This window comes from Parambassis ranga, chromosome 21 (assembly GCF_900634625.1).
Source record: "Parambassis ranga chromosome 21, fParRan2.1, whole genome shotgun sequence".
Lineage (NCBI taxonomy): Eukaryota > Metazoa > Chordata > Actinopteri > Ambassidae > Parambassis > Parambassis ranga.
In genome coordinates, this window is record NC_041041.1 from 7775987 (window position 1) to 7795090 (window position 19104).

At 44.0% G+C, this 19104-nt stretch overlaps 1 protein-coding gene across 8 annotated transcripts in view; it reads left to right on the forward strand.

Moving 5' to 3' along the window:
• The window catches only part of dgkh (diacylglycerol kinase, eta), a 46179-nt gene that overhangs the window by 18590 nt on the left and 8485 nt on the right, over positions 1 to 19104 (forward strand). For all 8 annotated transcript variants that reach the window (XM_028393072.1, XM_028393076.1, XM_028393070.1 and 5 more), the window contains 20 exons: positions 3983 to 4087; positions 5099 to 5231; positions 8966 to 9072; positions 9268 to 9393; positions 10289 to 10391; positions 12923 to 13085; positions 13155 to 13263; positions 13532 to 13753; positions 13992 to 14083; positions 14244 to 14343; positions 14456 to 14765; positions 14867 to 14998; positions 16196 to 16330; positions 16450 to 16567; positions 16643 to 16753; positions 16840 to 16936; positions 17271 to 17378; positions 18406 to 18519; positions 18602 to 18736; positions 18886 to 19046. In XM_028393072.1, the coding sequence (XP_028248873.1) occupies positions 3983 to 4087; positions 5099 to 5231; positions 8966 to 9072; positions 9268 to 9393; positions 10289 to 10391; positions 12923 to 13085; positions 13155 to 13263; positions 13532 to 13753; positions 13992 to 14083; positions 14244 to 14343; positions 14456 to 14765; positions 14867 to 14998; positions 16196 to 16330; positions 16450 to 16567; positions 16643 to 16753; positions 16840 to 16936; positions 17271 to 17378; positions 18406 to 18519; positions 18602 to 18736; positions 18886 to 19046 (2681 nt within the window). The remainder of the gene's footprint in view (positions 1 to 3982; positions 4088 to 5098; positions 5232 to 8965; positions 9073 to 9267; positions 9394 to 10288; positions 10392 to 12922; positions 13086 to 13154; positions 13264 to 13531; positions 13754 to 13991; positions 14084 to 14243; positions 14344 to 14455; positions 14766 to 14866; positions 14999 to 16195; positions 16331 to 16449; positions 16568 to 16642; positions 16754 to 16839; positions 16937 to 17270; positions 17379 to 18405; positions 18520 to 18601; positions 18737 to 18885; positions 19047 to 19104) is intronic.

The following is a 19104-nucleotide window of genomic DNA, read 5'->3' on the forward strand; positions in this document are numbered from 1 at the left end:
TATATATATAGTGTACAGTTCTGGTAAAAATACAACTACACTAAAAGTCAAGACATTTAGCTACAGCCACATTTGTCCTTGTATCCTATAGGACATACACTTCTATGGAAAGGCTGATAAACAACTATAGGTTGAATTGCTCAGCATGTATCAGCTTCTCTTTTGCTGTAAATGTTTCACCAGCAGCTGCTTCCCAAAACATGTTAATGTATCGGGGTGAATGAAAGGTGTTTATGCAGGAAAATGTGCCTATAAAATGTTTTCAAGCAGCTGCTCCTTCTTTGCACGTGTTTGAGCAGCTGTGTGTTGGTGAGAAGCTGTTGTGTGGTCATATGATGAAGCTTCTGTTGTAGTGCAGACAGGGAGCACCTTGGAGTCCATGTGAGTGAGCGAGCGAGACGGAGCTCAGCCCTGCCCCTTTTACTGACTCACTGCGGCTTATTGGATTGGCTCCTTCATTACTGTTTGCTTTGCATCCATAAAATCAATCTCCAGGAAATTTGCATCAGCTTTGAAATGTGCACTCGAGTGGTTTAGGTGTGTGTCTGCGTGTGTCTAAGTGCAATCAGCTGTAATAGTTCTGTTCCGCCTGCCTTGCTATTTCGCTGCAGGTCTCCGTGGACACAACATCTGCCACCAATCCTGTGCCTGTGTGTGTTCGCTTGTGTGTGCGTGTGTGTGTCTAAATGACTGGTGTCCCTCGTTATAAGCTCATCTTTGGTGGTTTCCTCTTTATAACAGCATGATCTCATCTCGATTGCTCAGCTGATCAAAGAGCCTCTTCTTGTTTGCACTTATTATCACCCACATGCACACACACACACGTGATGTATTCAGCTCAGAAGGTCAGTCATCAGCAGAGGTTTTCCACTCTTGAGGGATGCCTTGATGCCATTTTTGGAAACAGTCGTTACTGTTTCCCCTGGCAACCAATCTTATCACTACTCTGCATACAGAGACAGACAGAATGCCAGCAGAAAGACGGGATGATCTATGTCCAAAGGGATCAATTTGCCCATGCAAGTACACACACACACACACACACACACACACACACACACTAATCCTCACAGTTCCCGGTGGAAAATGAAGATGATTTGTGATTAATAGCTGAGAAAAACACACAACTCACAAGACTGAGTGGCCGAAAACAGAGAAAGAGAGGGAGGATCAGCAGATTTACTCTTGTACTTGTTGTACATGCATGAATAAATTGTCAAAGGCTGATTGGTAAGTGCAATTATGCCCCCCAACACACACACACAAGCATGTGAATACACTCACGAAATCCTGTCAGTAATCTGGCTGTTGTCGTCTCCACTTAAAAAAACGGGGGAAGAATGCTAATGTGATTAGCTTTAGCGTGGTAAGAGAGAGAGGACAATAAGCACACACACACACACAACAACGACAACTGTTCATACAGAAAACCGTGATTGTTGTACAGACAATATGATTTTATTGTGTCCCTCTCTTACAGGACATTCTGTTCAGCCTTAACCAGATATTGATTACAGATTGATCACAAGAGTAATTAAGGTGATTGATCAAGGCACTGGGTGTCAGAAGGCCATTTAGGGCTAAAGCGATCAGCTAATTTTTCTTTATTAACCCTTCAAACTCCATTCAGTTTCTACATCCCTTTCCTCCTGTCGCATTATTAGTCAGTGTGCTAAATGTTCACGGCAAACTGCACAATTGTGCTTTTGTGTCATATTCACTTTACTCTAAAGGAGTACTCACTGAATTGAGTCAGACATGCTTTTTTGCATACATTTTTTGATTTCTACAGAATTTTATTAGTGCATTTTTATTTATCTTTGACATTTTTACCCCTTTCTGACATAAATAAATATCACACATGATGCATTTACATTGAAAAGTGAAATATCCAACTATCTTTTTGTGTTTTGATACGTTCTGGCTAACAAGTCAGCTCACCAGGTAGTTTTGGTGATCAGAGAGTTAATTGCTGGATCTATAAAATCACAGTGTGGCCTGTGTACTATTCTTAATGTTTAAAAATAAAGTATACAATTTGGTAGTTTCAATTTTAAATGAACCTGCTGCTGGGATCTTTGAGGCTGCATGTGTGGAGGCAGTCAAGCCACATTTATCATAATAAATGTGAATAAGTATGTGAATCCATTAGTAATGGTCTGGTTTTCTAGATTGATTGGTCCTTATCTGTTAATAATGCATAAACATTTATTATGTAGTGTTCTACCAGAACATTGTCTGTCAGCAACATGTGTATAGAACAGATGGTCGGCTGGCAACAGTGGCCTTCATGCAGAAAGAAAGCAGCGCTTCAGCAGATATAACTTAAACACTTCAACCTACACACCGGCACACACAATGCACACACACACACTCAGTGATGTGGGTGTGTGATGTGCACCTGCTGTTTTCCGCACCTTGTAAAAGCCACAGGTGCTGCTGGTCCAGACCTGACGATCAGACAAAGGCAGGCCTGTAGAGGAGATGGGTTCTTTCATTCTTTTTTCTTTGACTGATGGATGTGTGTTTAGTCTGCAGGCTGAGCATGCTGCACAGACACACATCAATTCAATTATTGCTGAAATGGGTGTAACTGAAGAAAAGAATGGACCTCCACAGACAGCCTGAAATGATGGTGGGAAGTGGTGCGTTGAAAATTCAGTGAACACTTTGTAGGAGAGACAGAAACAAAATAAAAAACTATGTGCCGGAATACAAAGCTGGGTGTTTAGGCTGATGCAGATTGTTTTTAGGGGTACTTAAAATATGAATTTGAGTGAATAGAAATCTGTATCTACTGTGGTTATTGCAAGCCACAACAGAGAAAGAAGCGTCTGTTATTCCAGTAAAACCTACTTTCACACAGGATTAGTTTTACCTGGGAACCTCTGCTTATTTGTAATAATTACAGAGGTCATCTGTGATCTGAATACCATGTGAATCTGCCATGTCTCAACTCAAATGACATTTAGATTATTAACAGCTGATCTTCAGTGGGGGAAACCTTTCCAAATCAATGTGTATCTGTACAACATGCTGCCATTTAGAGGGCTACCAAGCATCACACCACAGCTGTAGCATCAGATATGGTAGAGTTGCAGCTGAAACTTTCTAGAAGAGGCTCAGTCAGCATCATTAGAAGGCTGATATTTACTCACAGTTTGGTTTTGAAAACACTGTGTTCTCACTCTGACCTGCTGATGGAGACACAAGCTTTTTAGCACTCTGGCTTTTTAGTGCTTATAGGTTTAGCCTCATCATGCTGGCACTAACACAGACTGAATCTGTTTTTTTCAGGTGGCAATTTTGGCAAAATACTCTCAATGTCAGGGGTTAAATGGGTGAAATGTTTCCTTTTCATGTGCATGTGATCAATGACTTCGCTCTCATTTAAACAGGGATAACATAAGGACACAATGAGTTCGAAAGAGGTGCAGAAAAGAAGAGATGGGGAACATGAATAAGTGATGAGGTGTTGAAAGGGTGCTGTATGTCTGTAGGGTTGTCTACAGGGACTGTCCTTTAAACACACACACACACACACACACACACACACATACAAACAGGGAGAGGACATCAGGCAACATGGGTGAGAGAGAGAGAGAGAGAGAGAGAGAGAGAGAGAGGCTCTTAGCTTTTACTGAGGGGCTTCGCCTGTCAGCTCATATCTGCCTCAAAGCAGCATGAAGAGCTGCGAAAGAGAGGAGGGAGCGGGTTGGGAAGGAAAATGCTGGAGTGAGGCAAAAGACTAACTCAAGAAGGTGTGAGTGAGCAAGAGTTAATGAGAGAGAGAGAGAAAGAGAGGGACGGAGAGGGAGGGCGGCTTCTCATCCTTTCTTTCCCTTAAAGCCGGAGCTGATCGCTCCTTCTTCTCAGTGGCACCGTGGGGTTGAGGAGGACACAACACTGGAAAACATTCCCCCTCTCCAGAAGCCTCTCTCTTTTGTCTCACCCGCATCCTTCTCACTCTCTCTCTCTCCAGGTGATCACTCCGTTTCGTAGGCTCATCCTCTGTGCCGAAAACAGAAAAGAGATGGAGGACTGGATCAGTTCACTCAAGTCCGTCCAGTCCAGGGAGCATTATGAGGTAAGAGTCCTGCTCTAGAGTGTGTGTATATGACAGGGATTAGGGGAGAAGAGATATAGCATAAAAAGGGACAGATGGTGCTGCAGCAACAATAGATCTGGGATAAGGCGTATCCTTTTTCAGAGATTTGCGCTAAAATGCAGACCTACTACAGACTGTTAGTTCCGAAAACTGCTCATGTAGAGTGTAGTGGGAATAAGAGACGCATGAAGTTTTTCCTCTTTAGAAGCAGGCTCATGCAGTCAAAGGTGAACTCTACCAGCAGAGTTACCGCCGACACAAATGTCTGATATTAGAACGTCATACATGTGGTGCCGTCCATCTACTCGATTGTTACTCCAGAAGAAGAAAGAAATGGGACAAAAACATGTAAAATGACTGTTAATGTGGCTGTGGTGAGGAAGAGGAGGAGGAGGAAGAGGAGAGAGGGGGACACAGGAAGAAAGCAGCACTGCATTTTAATGCCTTTGATTTGAGAGGGAAATCTTATATAAGACCCCATGCCTCACCCCCTTACTGCACTGCAGTGCAGCAACTACCCCAGAGCTCACACAACACACAGAGTACACACACACATGTACCCCTGCCAAGATTTCAACACAACAGCATTTAATTACCATCTTCTCTTAACGTGGCACTGTAATGATGTCCCAGTTTAAAGCACCTGTTTCTCCTACTTACAAAACTGTATCCAGGGCTACTAGTGCAGATGTAACGCCCACATTGTTGTGCTAACACATACTTTAGTGTGTGCAGCAGCATCCTGACCAGGAGAAGCTGTAATATCACATTCACCTAGCAGAAGGTTTCCTCCAGTTTGGAGGTAGTGTTTCTCAGATGTGTTATTATTAGGGAGAGATGGCACATTTTGTGCATGGCACAGTTTTTCAAGTTAAATGCTGCTTGTAACATGCATTAAACCTACAGTAGATACCATACTTGATGATTTACTGTGTATACTTTGCTTGCTTTTTCTTTGCTGCCAACCTATTTTAACCTCTCCTTCGCCAGACGGCACAGTTTAATGTGGAACATTTCTCAGGGATGCACAACTGGTACGCCTGCTCGCACGCACGGCCCACCTTTTGCAACGTCTGTAAAGATAGCTTGTCCGGGGTCACATCTCATGGCCTCTCCTGCGAAGGTAAGCACCACACACAGCACAGCACACACTTACTGGGAGGAGGGCAATACTGAAGCTGTTGTAAAGATGCAGGAGGTTTCTTCAGCTTTCCGAAAATAATGAAATTAGAATTGTTCTATGGATGTGTGATCGCAGGTAGTAATTACAGCTAATACAGTAAACACAGTAACAACTGTAACTTGAGCTAACACATAGAAAGCTTCCTGTACCTCACTCACTCTTTCAACTAAAGCAACTTTTGTGTGTTTGGGGAAAATGTTTTGTAACAGTAATACTCTTCATATTTGCACTAAGGCTCATTTCCAGCATGTAGATGTTTCTCTGATGACTCTGGGCCACTACATAAAACATGAACATGGGCCACAGCGAGGACATTTTTGTAACCAAGGAAAAAATGTAATGGTGGGTTTTTAAGAAAACACATGGTAATGAGCCGGGCTTACTTTGATCGTTACATCATCCACTCAAGCTGATGTTGCAGGAATTGTTTTGTCAACCTTAGTCCTGTGGTTTACTTTAGGATATGTGTGTGTCTGTCGATTAGAAGTGTCACTTTCAGGTGATTCTACAGATTGACTCATTATTTTGAGCTAGTTTTGAAGAGCTGCTAAATAAGGACACTGGTGGTGAGACACTGCTGCTGTCTGAAGCAGACACGTCTTGGTTTTTTTTTTGTAGACCAGATAGAATATTGATAACACATAGTGGAAAAGTAACAGGATCAGTGTTTGTGAGCTGAGTCGAGCCGCACACGGAGATCCCTAATGCAGTTAGACAAATGGCTGTACAGCACAGCTAATATATATGCTTACTTTTGCACAGGCTCCAAAAGTAATCTCACACAAAAAATCTATTCAGCATACATGTTAGCTGCTCTGATTTACACCATTTTGTGCAATGTCTTACTCTACATTGGTGATGGAAAGTGCAACTTTAGCATGAACCACAGAGACACAATAGACAAGGAATTAGTGGAAGTCCCACCAGGCTGACACTAAGTGAAGGCTTCCTTTATGACACACTGTTTTCTTACATAACTCTCTTTAATCCTCTGACTTGTGAAGCTGCTTTCTCTCATTTCTGCATCTCATTACTGGCTCTCACAGATTTCCTTTTTAAAGATTGCTGTACCGTCGCCACATATCATTTGGAACCACAAAGCCTGGGAGTTGGCAGGTCTATAGGTACTTTGGGGAAGGTGCGTTTGACTCTGTTGTGTAAGGACATGTGAGTCATTGAAGTGAGAAATTTTCTTTTCTTCAGATGTGTGTCTGAGTGCTGCAGCTTAGATACACCGGAGGCGGCATAAGTCTTTGAAAGACTCCAGGCTGCAGCGGCGCAGGATGCCCATCAGACTCATAGCTTGAAGTAGAAGGAGTGAAAAGTGCCATTATGGCTATTATATGAAAGCATTTCAGCTGGTGTCTACATGCTTTTATGTCATATTGTGGGTTAGATAAGTGCTGACTCAGAATACTTTATTTTAGTATTTATTATCAGGGGAAAAAACACTGTTAGGGAATCTTGTGAATGACACCATATCTCCTCACCTCATCTGTGAGGGGGGGTAAGGTGAGGTGTGAAAAGAGAGGGGCGCTGACACCATTTTTTTTTTGTATCTTTCTTTGAGCTGGTGTAACGTGTCAGTGACAGGCAGCCGACCGTAATGAGCACCATCTGCATATCCTCTCATTCTAATTTTGCTAATGTTCCCCTGTGAGTGTGTGTGTGTGTGTGCATACATGTGTGCCTGGTTTGGTGCGAAGGCAGCCTCTCCACTCAGAGCTCATTATCCTCTACAATGAGGTCCTCTCATATTCAGAGCAGAAGGCATCAGAGAGAGAAAAGACCAAATCGGCTTATCCCGCTCTGCACAGACAACAACAAAAAAGATGCAATTGGAACTTTTAGGGCCTTCGTCAAAACATGGAATCCAGCTGTGCTGATGGACACAAGGTGCTTAACTGAGCTCTGGTTTATTAACTCTCTGGCTTCTGATACCTGCCAACGGGTTTGAAATGCCTTTGCACCAGCAAGATTCTGTAAAAAAACGAATTCTGTGCCCTTCAGTGCAACAAAGAAGTAATCACTTCTGATTTATGCTTTTAAAACTGTTATACTGCCTAAAGACATGTTTTCTACTTTCTGACCATGTAGCAGAAGTGAAATACCTGGTGTCAGAGGGTTAATAAAGATATTAAGCTATAGACCACACATGTTGTTCTGGAGCCTTGTGGGGTCTGAGAAGGCCAAGATCACTTATGAGAAGGAGGGAAAAGTGTGCATGTGTGTATGTGAGAAAGCAGAGCAGGACAGCGTCTCTATTAAACCTCAGCCAGCCAAACAGTTTCACAGCAATCAGCGCGGCTTAGATTTCCCTTCGATTTCCTGCACAGGACAGTCAGCGGGGATTGATTTGTGCTACCTAGCCGCACACACACACACACACACACACACACACACACAAACACACACACACACACACACACACACACACTCACACACTCCTGCCATTCTGTCTCTATTTCACCCTCAATGAAACACAGTGTTTTCTTCCAGTATGGCCCGACCATTAACAGACAGTGGTATCATGTCCTCTAAATTCTCTTAATGTTCTACTAATGCTCTCTAACAGCATTTAGTGGTAGAATAGATTGGAACATTGATTGTTGCTCCCGGATATGACTTTGACTCAGTTTGTAGTATCTCTGTGTAGACCGCCTAATGACAATGCTGTGTGTGTGTGTGTATGAGTGAGGGTGGGTTGGCTGGAAGCAAAGTTCCCCGGAGTGCAGCCATTATTCATGAGTGCCTTAAGTGCCTCTTGGTGCCTCTAGTGGAGTCCGTACATGCTCATAAGAAACATTTCATTTCACATTTACATTTCACTCTTGTTTCTTATTCAAAGCAGGCTGCATTAAGCACATTAAAGCCTATGCTTCTTGAACCATGATAGATGGAGATAACAGGGTGGATGTTAAAGTTTTAATCATTACATTGAACCAAGGTAGTACAGCATCTTGATTCCCAACTTGCCTGCACAGTGTTAGTGTTTGAAGCTTGTTTGTCTATTGCTGGAGTCAGCAATAGATGATGATGAGTGCAGTAAATAAAGAAAGGCTATCACCTGTTGTATATATTGTAATGTAAAGGCTACTGCCCTCTATGCAGGTTTGGTTTGAATTATGCTTAAACGCTGCTTCTGCTGATGCACAGGATGTACAGAGAAGAATAGAGACCAGTGTCCTGATGTGTTGAGGCTGTACTGTGATGAGGTGTGTGTGTGTGTGGTTATAACACAGTAAGACAGATGGTGCAGCAGGTAGCTTTAGGTGTGACTTGAACTGTGCTGCTGGAGCTGTGAGGTTGAGCTCAGTCATCAGACCTCTGTCAGATCTGTCAGATGTGTGAGTGCCCAACTGCTTTTGGGAGGTTAGTAATTACTCTACACCCACTGACATCTAATTAGACCTATTTATTAGAACGCTGTACTTTTCTGGGTGTGTCTGTCTTTCATTAGTGTCCAGTGTTTCAGCCTGAGAAAGGGCATTTTTTGGTTTTTGTGCTAAAAAAAATGTACATGTTTCTCTTCTCTAATTGTATTTTAAACATTCGCCATTATACCAGCCATCCATTTTTACTCTCTTAAAATGAAGGACTGCAAGAAGAGGCTGAGGTTGATGGAGGAAAACACTTAGACCAATGTGTATGTGTGGCCTCTTTGTGTTTTTCAGTGTGCAAGTTCAAAGCCCACAAACGCTGCGCAGTTAGAGCCACTAACAACTGTAAATGGACGACCCTGGCTTCAATAGGGAAGGACATTATCGAAGATGAGGATGGGGTGAGTCAGATGATTTTTCAGTGTAATCAAACCAGCATTGTTTTCTAATAAGAACACAAGTTTTTATGTTTGTGCAAGACATAAGACATAAGAGTGTCCTTCATGGCATTTTTAATAGTAGAAAAGTGTTACTCGACGAATGATGATAAAAGTAGACAGTGTAAAAAGAGGTGTGTGTGTGTGTTAAACCCACAGATTGCAATGCCTCACCAGTGGTTGGAAGGGAACCTTCCAGTCAGTGCCAAGTGTGCAGTGTGTGATAAAACATGTGGCAGTGTGCTCCGACTGCAGGACTGGCGCTGTCTCTGGTGCAAAGCTATGGTAAGGCATCTGTCTCATATTCATAAAATGTAAATGCATAAAGACACGCTGCAGAGCTCAGCAAACAACACCGTTTAACTGTCTTCAAAGCAACTTTGAATACATCATATCACTGCAGCAGCATTGTTACGTTCCCCGGTTAGACCAGGGGATGAGGGGAAGCAACAATAATGTTACCCAGGCCTGAGGAAGAGACGGCAGACGGAAACAGTGACTGTGCATTATATATTAATTTAATAAAATAAATAACAAAATGGCAAATCAAAAGCAAAACTTAAAAGATCAGCGCTGATTATCTTGCTCTCTGGACGGAGCAAAGACGTATGGTGTGCGCGTCCACAAGTTGGCCCACTGGCCCCGGCCATGTGCACACCTCCAGCTGATATAGGCGTGCTGATGAGGACCAAGTGGACTCAGCTGTGGATGATCCACTTGGTTCACCCGAAGTGCACATGGGAACCTGCACAGAAAACAAAGAGACACACATAACAGACATACACACAACAAACGAGTACCGGCACGTAACGAGTACGTTACATTACGTTACTTTGCACTATGCTACGTTACGCTATGCTACCTTATGCTATGCTACATTACGTTAACATTAGACACTGTTAAAGCAGGACAACTTTGAAATTTACAATGGTACTTAAATGCACCATTTGTGACATAGCAGTATTTCAGAAATCACAGCAAATATAGTCTTGATATTGTATCAAATCTTTGCATTGATTCTGCTTTCAACAGCACAACTAGGAAGCCATGACTGGCTCACTTGTGATGATTCAAGTATAACAAGCTGATCTGCAGAGTAGAGAGAAAACTTTGTCAAAGCTGTGAAAATGCTCTTGTGCTTGAATTTTGTAGTAAGATGTCCTCTGTGTTTTTGTTCCAGGTGCACACAGCCTGTATGGACCTGTACCCTCGCAAGTGTCCTCTAGGTCAATGCAAAGTCTCCATCATTCCCCCTACGGCGCTTAACAGCATCGACTCAGATGGTAGGCACACACACACACACATAGACACGCACATTTTCTCTGACTCATTCGAAAGGTCAGAGGTTGATGGCAGGCAGCACCTGTGAGCAATCATTAAATTTTAAGAGGTGAATAAATGAGAGTTCGAGCCATTTGGTCAGCTGATGTCTTCTATCTGACTTTTGACCTTCTGTCACATGGAAAGACAGTAGCAGAGGGGGTGGAGGGTGATGATTCATTCTGGTCAAAGCCACCAACGTCCACTCAAGCACGCAATAATTCAAACACACATAGCCCTTTTCTCTTCCCTGTAAACTGCTACATGTGCCTGGAAAAAAACTAGGAAAAATGACAATATTATTTTTTTCCCCTCTGCTATTGATCTCAGAATTAAATCTGTTTTTCTAATCAGCTTCCTGCTCATCCTGTGAGGTGTTAGATAAAGGCACTGAGCATGGTTTGTGCTCCAGGAAACTGCCTGATGTTGTATAATGAGGTGTTTAAAAATAGCCCTATCTGACAGGTCGACACACACCTTTCTTAAAATAGATCTGTGCATGTGTGTGAGATGAAAAGCAGTGAAAATGGTTTTTGTCACGAGCATCACAGGGGAGGAAGACTCAGAAGCCATTTAGACTTTCTGTGCAGCATACGTGTGCGCTTATATTTCATACACTCTATACATGCACGTGAGTGTAATTGTGTGTTTGCCAGAGCTCACTTTAAACCCATTCTAGATGGAGATCAGCACCTGCTAGACAGACTCAGATAAGCATGTGTGATTGGATTATTGTTGTCAAAGCCAGTGGCTTGTTCTCACACACACACACAGCCCAAAGACTATGTGAAAAGCTGGCATCTGCTAATTGGTAGATGGATGAAAGCGAGCCAGAGTAAGGGAGGTCGGGGCATCCAGATGAAAAGAGGAAGAGGATAAAACAAATGAGAAAGAAGGGCAAATAAAATGCACACTCCCACTCTTTCTCCTGCTCCTCTTCCTCTGCCCTTCACTCTCTCTGCATCTCCTCACGTGCCAGGATCCCCTCTGCCCAAATGTACGCTTTGGAGAAGAGGGGGAGTTTGGTTGTAATTGGCTGCAGGGAGGATGGGGGGGGGGCAGCAGCAGACTGTAACACGTGCCGGAGTGTCGTGACTCCCCTCCCTTTCTCTCTCCCACTCGCTCTCCCTTCATCCTTCCTTAACTAACAACATCAGAGAGAGAGAAGAAGAAGAAAATCGAAGAGTATAGACAGAGAGATTAGAGAACGGTGGAAAGAAGTGGAGGAGAACAGGGGGTTCTCGAAAGAGACACTCACACACACACAGAAGCTTTAATATGCAGAAAGCTGTCGGCACAGTGGTGCAGCACAGATTAGGCTGTAAGCAAAGAAACCTCATGTAGCATTACCCTCCACAGATTAGTGTGTATGTCGCTCTTGACACGTGTTTTTGGCATGTGCTCTGCTCTCATGTATTATTACACATGTGTATCTTTGATGAGGACGTTGACAGAGTGTTGTTATGAAGCTAGCACAGCTAGAAGAAAAAAACTGCAGTTCCTCTACTGGCCACTTGATGCTGGCCACAGAAGTGAGTCAGTCCTCATGGGTCTCCCTGTTAAATGTCCAACTTTACAGCAGAAATTAACATAAACTCTAAGGCTGTGTTCGAAATCACTCTCACTCCCTACTCCCTACTCCCCATATGGGGAGTTCAATGTAGAGCTTCATATAGTGAACTCATTGTGAAAGCATTTTTGGACATTTCGGACACTACCTCCTTGATTTTCTGTCACCGTTGATGACGTCATTGCTGTCACAAATTAAACAAGCCGATCTCTGTTAGCAGTTATAATTTGTGCCTTTATAGCTCAATAAACGTTTTATGGCAAAACATAAATAAAGCAACCGGTCATGCTACATTCTTTAAACCATCATTATATTTATAAGACAGGTGACGTAACTTCCGTTCCCGTTCTTTTAGCCCGTTTGCGCAATGCATGACGGTACATATCGCTGAAAGTAGTGACCATTGGATGGACACTACTTTTCAAGCTGCATTGTGGGATACATTGAGGGCCCTATATAGGGTCTATAATTTCTCACTAAAAATTCGGACAGCACTACAAAATGGCGAAGGCACTATATAGGGCCCTATATAGTGATTAGGGAGTGATTTCGAACACAGCTTAAGTTTTACACAACTGGTGGGAGCTGTCGCCGCGGCTCTTCATGCAGTTCATCTGCTTTAAACAGGAGGGCCCAGCTGACTGATTACAAAGCAAAAGATCAATTCAAAATTTTTTTCCTATAAGGGCTAAAACTGAATACTTCATGAAAAGTAGGAAAATAGTACATAGCAAAGTAAACCACGATGTTATCAGGGGATTATGAACTTATGGTGAACATACTATAGAGAGTATGAGGAATATGGATCAAGGAGTATGTTGAGCAACATACATGTCCCACCTCCGCTGAGATGATTGCAGCTGTGAAAAAAAAAATAGAGCTCCATTAAACAACTCTTTTTCTTCTGTTTCCATGTCTTCTCAGGCTTCTGGAAGGCCACCTGCCCCCCATCATGTGCCAGTCCCCTCCTGGTCTTTGTCAACTCCAAAAGTGGTGACAACCAGGGGGTGAAATTCCTGCGACGCTTCAAGCAGCTCCTCAACCCAGCTCAGGTCTTTGACCTGGTCAACGGTGGTCCGCACCTCGGGTAAGAGAAATCAAAATCCATTTATGAGTATGCATACAATGTACATCTAAATAAGGGTGTGTGTGTCAGTCTGCGCCTGTTTCAGAAGTTTGACAATTTCCGAATTCTGGTGTGTGGAGGTGACGGCAGCGTGGGATGGGTCCTCTCAGAGATTGACAAACTCAATCTACACAAACAGGTAGGGCATTGTGAACACAGATAAAAAGGTTATTGTTGCAAAAGGACTACAATGCACTGTCAACATGCAGTGTTTCAGGTCTAGACTGTAAAATGTATCAAAATGAATGCAAATTGTCATAAACGAAGGTGGTGAAAGAAGAAATAATTGTCAGAACATACTTAAAGTTAAAAGTAATATGTCCTTAGTTTACATAAAAAACACTTTACACACACACAGACACACTTAGCCTCCATTCTGCAGCATAACCTTTCTGCATGTCTTCCAGTGCCAGTTGGGGGTGCTGCCTCTGGGCACAGGCAATGATCTGGCGCGGGTGCTGGGCTGGGGCCCATCATGTGACGACGACACCCAGCTGCCTCAAATCCTGGAGAAACTAGAGAGGGCCAGCACCAAGATGCTGGACCGCTGGAGCATCATGACCTACGAGATTAAGATCCCACCAAAACACAGCTGCCCCACCACGCCTGAAGGAGCCCACGACTGCCAGGTACTCACAGGAGCTGACAGATATTCACACGCATCACTAGACACAATCAAACCCGGCAGGGCCTCCAGACAGACAGACGTGAGTAGGAGGTAGCAGCTGGAAATAGTGCCTGACATTTTCAAGTCAGCTTCACCTCAGCTCAGGTTGAAAAACAACAATGCATGATGAAGAGCGTGAATGATTGTTTTTAGCTAAACAGTCATGTGTAGTTTGCTTTTCTATGTGTTTTTCTCTGCAGTTTCACATTTCAGCCTATGAAGACTCCGTAGCTGCTCACCTCACAAAGATCCTCAACTCGGAGCAGCACTCTGTGGTCATCTCCTCTGCCAAGTAAGTTTTTAATACACCAGCATGACTGTGATCAGGCGGTCTAAAATCTGACATCTTCTTCAACATGTCGATTATCCAAGAGTCTAAAGAAAGCTGTGTGGCAGATCATGACTTTATATTGTATTTAAAAACAATCTGCTCTTTTCTTCCTGGTTTTTAGGATCCTTTGTGAAACTGTGAAGGATTTTGTTGCCAAAGTGGGGAAAGCATATGAAAAAAGCACAGAGAATGCCGAGGAGTGTGACAGCATGTCTCTCAAAGTAAGCTTAAAAACAGCATCCATTATCAAGCCTGTGCTGAAAGGCGATGCCCTGTATAATAAATGTCTACTCCGAATGCTGCCTCAGTCTGCTCTCCTCCTATGCCCATCAGTGTGCCATACTCAACGAGAAGCTGGACTCCCTCCTCCAGACCCTCAACGCGGAGTGCCAGGCTCTGCCTCCACTTCCCCACTCCACTCCTCCCATTGTAGAGGAAGAGCAGGAGGAGGAGGAAGAAGAGGAGGAGGAAGAAGCCAGCGAGGAGAGCCTGACGGAGCTGAAGGAGAAGCTGGAGGAGGAGGAGACGGAGAAAGGAGGAGGAGGTTCCCCGCACCAGCTGTTCAAGAGCAGGGAGCAGCTGATGGTCAGGGCCAACAGTCTGAAGAAAGCTGTGCGGCAGATCATTGAACAGGCCGTGAGAGGTACACACACTGAGATGGACAGTTACACAGTTACAAGAAATGACAGCTCAGTGCTGCTAGAAGGATGCATTCATATTGTTTCTCCATCCCTCGTGTTTCAGTGGTGGATGAGCAGAACGCTCACACAGAGGACACCGAGCTTCCATCACCTCTGGAGTTCAGGAAGGACAGTGAAGAGGAGAACAGAGACAGCGAGAAGGATGAAGACACCAAGGAACTGGAAGCAGTGTCATGTAAGTATTTATGCCCTTATTCAGACCTCTCACCTGTCAGACCAGTTCCTTGCAAACCTTTTGCGTGCTTGGCACTCAATAGTTTTTCACTCTGGGCCATTTCCAAATCACTTCCAGTAACTTGCTCAGCCCTGCTCATTCAGTTTCCGAGGGCTGACTGTCAACACACATTCTGTCTCTCTTTGCTATACTGATTACTGTTATATTATTATAATATTATAATTTTCTAACTTTTTTAAAGTTGGACAAGTTTGTGAAAGTCAGACTCACTCTGAATTCACAGAGAAGGTTCTAAATGTTGCCCCCTTGTGGTCATTGTGCTCTCTACACTACAAGATACTCTCGTAACAAATGGAAAAAAAAGTCCTGCTGACGCAAATCATGTTTCCTGTCATAAATAAACTCAGGGATTAGTACTAAAAGTGCTTGGAGAAACTCTCCTCTCCTATGATACTCCACTTCTGAGCTGTTTATCTCCGGATCGGTGTCTCTGAACATGGAGAACTTCTTTAGCCATAAAGAAGCATACCTGTTGATGGCAGGCCTCTGTGACTGTTTATATATAACTGTGCAGCTTTGGATGCACGAGCAGGTTACATATGTGCATATGTCTGTGTGGATTGGTTAGAGGATGTGTTATTGTCTTAGTTGCAGAAGCTCTTCCTGTTTATCATGGAGCTGCTTCCTTCCTTCCACACATTTTCCAGCCATTAGAAGACAAGGCTGTCTCAGTCAGACCTTCTGCTCACTGTTCTCCCCTCCATTCTGACCTAGAAACACACTAAAGGTGTGTGTGACTGCTCCAAATCCACCTTCCAGTAATTCAGTCAGCCACACAGTCAGTGGATCTGGCCAGTTTAACATAGCAGTTTCAAGACAGCTTCAAAAAGTAAATTTGAGTGGTTTCCCTTCTACTACTGTGTATTAATCCCAGATCATCAGGGACAGATCCACAGGAAGTCAGAAAGAGCAAAAAAAGCTTCATTTTGTACAGCCGTAAATATGAATTCTGTTTTATATGTGCAGATTTATGATCATAAACTGCATTTGAGTCCAAAACTCCAGGTAAATCCAGTAATCCTTCGTCTGTGCAGCACTTCAGATCGAAGCGGAGGATAATAAATCAGATTATTGTCTTTTGCTGTGTGCTTATGTGGCTGTTTGCATTACAAGTAATCTGGGGTGTTCTGTGTCTAGCTGCTAAGAGTCCCTGTTCTCCAACGGAGAGAAGGGTGAGCCGCAGCACGCAGTCCTACGGCTCTTTCACCATAACCCCCTTTACCACCAGCAAGGAGAACCTCCCCGTACTCAACACCCGCATCATCTGCCCCGGTAAGCACACACACACACACACAGGGAGCAACCCATCTACGAGGGCATGTCATACATACTTGTTGCAGCTCAGATGTGACAGATGTGTAATCAAAGTGTGTTTGTGCTTGTGTGTGCAGGCTTGCGAGCAGGTCTGGCTGCCTCAATCGCCGGCAGCTCCATCATTAGCAAGATGCTGCTGGCTAACATCGACCCGTTTGGTGCCACGCCCTTCATCGACCCCGACCTCGACTCGCTGTGAGAGACGTTTGTCTTTTACTGTCATTGTGTTGTTTATTTGTTTGTTTGTGCTGACTGTGTATCTCCTCTCAGGGAGGGATACATGGAGAAGTGTGTCATGAACAACTACTTTGGCATCGGCCTAGATGCCAAAATCTCTCTGGAGTTTAACAACAAGCGAGAGGAGCATCCAGAAAAATGCAGGTGAGACATATTTCTTAGATTGTTTCCAGTCAGAGCTGGGAAAAAAAGTTTTTGTAAGTTTTGTTGATCTTATTTTTCTTACATAGGAGCCGTACAAAGAACATGATGTGGTACGGTGTTTTGGGCACTAAGGAGCTTCTGCAAAGAACCTACAAGAACCTGGAGCAGAAGGTGCAGCTCGAGGTGAGACAGGGGACAAAACAGCCAGACATCTGAGGTTCAGACTGCACTCACATTTCACTGACGTTTTTGTCTAAAAACCTGGAAAATCTATGGATCCTCTGTAACTGGGAGCTGGGCCAGCAGTGAGATGAGGATGTGACTCTCCTCCTCTCAACAGTATTACATACACTAAGTCCACAAGTTGTAGATGATCTTAAGAAGAAGATTGATTCTGATGTTTGCAAAAGTTGATGAACATGGTTGAACTGATATTCACCAAAGCCGCAGTCACTCACTTTCTCCCATTTGCCCTCCCACAGGCCAGCTGACCTTGCTTATTATTTGTCTTTCCCAGTGCGACGGTCAGTACATTCCCCTGCCCAGCCTTCAAGGCATCGCCGTGTTAAACATTCCCAGCTACGCAGGTGGAACCAACTTCTGGGGAGGCACCAAGGAGGATGATGTAAGCACACTTGCACTCCACACTCTGTGTAACATTCCATCCTGCCTTACATCACTTATGGAGAGGAAAAGGGGGTGTTTTTCCCTCCTCTGGCATAACATTGGCCAGACTGGATCCTATGTGTTTCCATGTTGTTAACTTAATGAATGACAGTGTTGATTCTGGTCTGACACGATGGCCTGGAGGTGCAGGGGAGGGAGAGATATCTGTGCTTGTTTGTTTAAGGCTCAGAACACAATGGCTGCTGAGGGATTAGAGTGTCAGTTTGCACACAAGCACACACACACTTCTTAGTGTGCCCCTGCAGAGGTTACCCTTGGACACGCATACTGTATGTTTGGTGTTATGTAACTGTAGTGCATGAAAACGAAACAGGGAGAGGGCATTTAGGAAAACTTAGCCATCATTCAAGCCAAAGTTTTCTCTTCATCTTTTTCCACCACCGATCCACACTACTGATCACCTTCTCTCTAAACGTGTCCACCTAGTGGTTGGTGTCTGTCAGGACAGCTCAGAGACTCATCTGTCAGCTGTCCAGCATTATTTTTTTCGCTGAGTCTTTGCTGTGTGAACATGAGCAGATGCTGACTCCTCATTGCTTTGACCTTTTCATTTGCAGTTTGCAGGCATAGATCAATATCAGACTTGTTGGGAGCCTCTTCTTTCAGAGAAAACTAATTTGTCATTCAGGCTTGAGTTAAACTGAGCCGACAGAGTGAAACGTGTCCTCGGAGGCAGGAACACTGTCACAGTTACATTAAAAGGCTTGTGAAGGTTTGAGGAAAATTTCTTAAATGAATGTGCCTCCATATATAGCGAGGCATTTCTGCGTGTTTCAGTGTACCTCACACTTGGGGACATCAATAAATGTAGTATCAAGTTTGAAGGGTTTGAATTTATTTTCCTTTCACAGCAGTTAGAGCAGTCAGCCAGCTGCACAGGGCCCCAGGCACCTTGGGGGGCACTATCTATTATCTATCTTCTATTTGACATCTTGAGTGCTGCATGTCTTTCTTGTGTCATGCAGATCTTCTGTGCTCCATCCTTTGACGATAAGATCCTGGAGGTTGTGGCCGTTTTTGGGAGCATGCAGATGGCTGTGTCCAGAGTCATCAAACTACAACACCACCGCATAGCACAGGTGAGGAGACAACCAACATGACTGGAAAACACACACGAGAAGGAAGGTATGTGTGTCTAATCTGAGCCTCTGTCCTAATCAGTGTCGAACGGTGAAGATTACAATCCTGGGCGATGAGGGTGTTCCTGTTCAGGTGGACGGTGAGGCCTGGATCCAACCACCAGGAGTCATCAAGATTCAGCACAAGAACAGAGCGCAGATGCTCACCAGAGACCGGGTGAGGAAGGGAAGTTGGAGAGGGAGGGAGGGAGATTAAGTGAGGCTCTGGGAAAGAGATTGGATTTGTTTGTGCTGGAATATCGTCAGTATTTTACCAGAATTATTATATATGACACTTTGTGTACTGATGTCTGACTTCCCCTGCAGGCGTTTGAGAACACGCTGAAGTCATGGGAGGACAAGCTCAAGTACGATAAGCCTCCTCTGAGACCACACCTCTACCCTCAGCAGTCTGTGGATCTGGCCACAGAGGAGGAGGCCTCTCTGGTGCAGATGTGTGCTCGAGCTGCGGAAGAGCTCATTACAAGGTAAACATGGACGTCAAGTTTCCTCAGATTTAGTAGATTTTTTTGAATCATGCCTGCT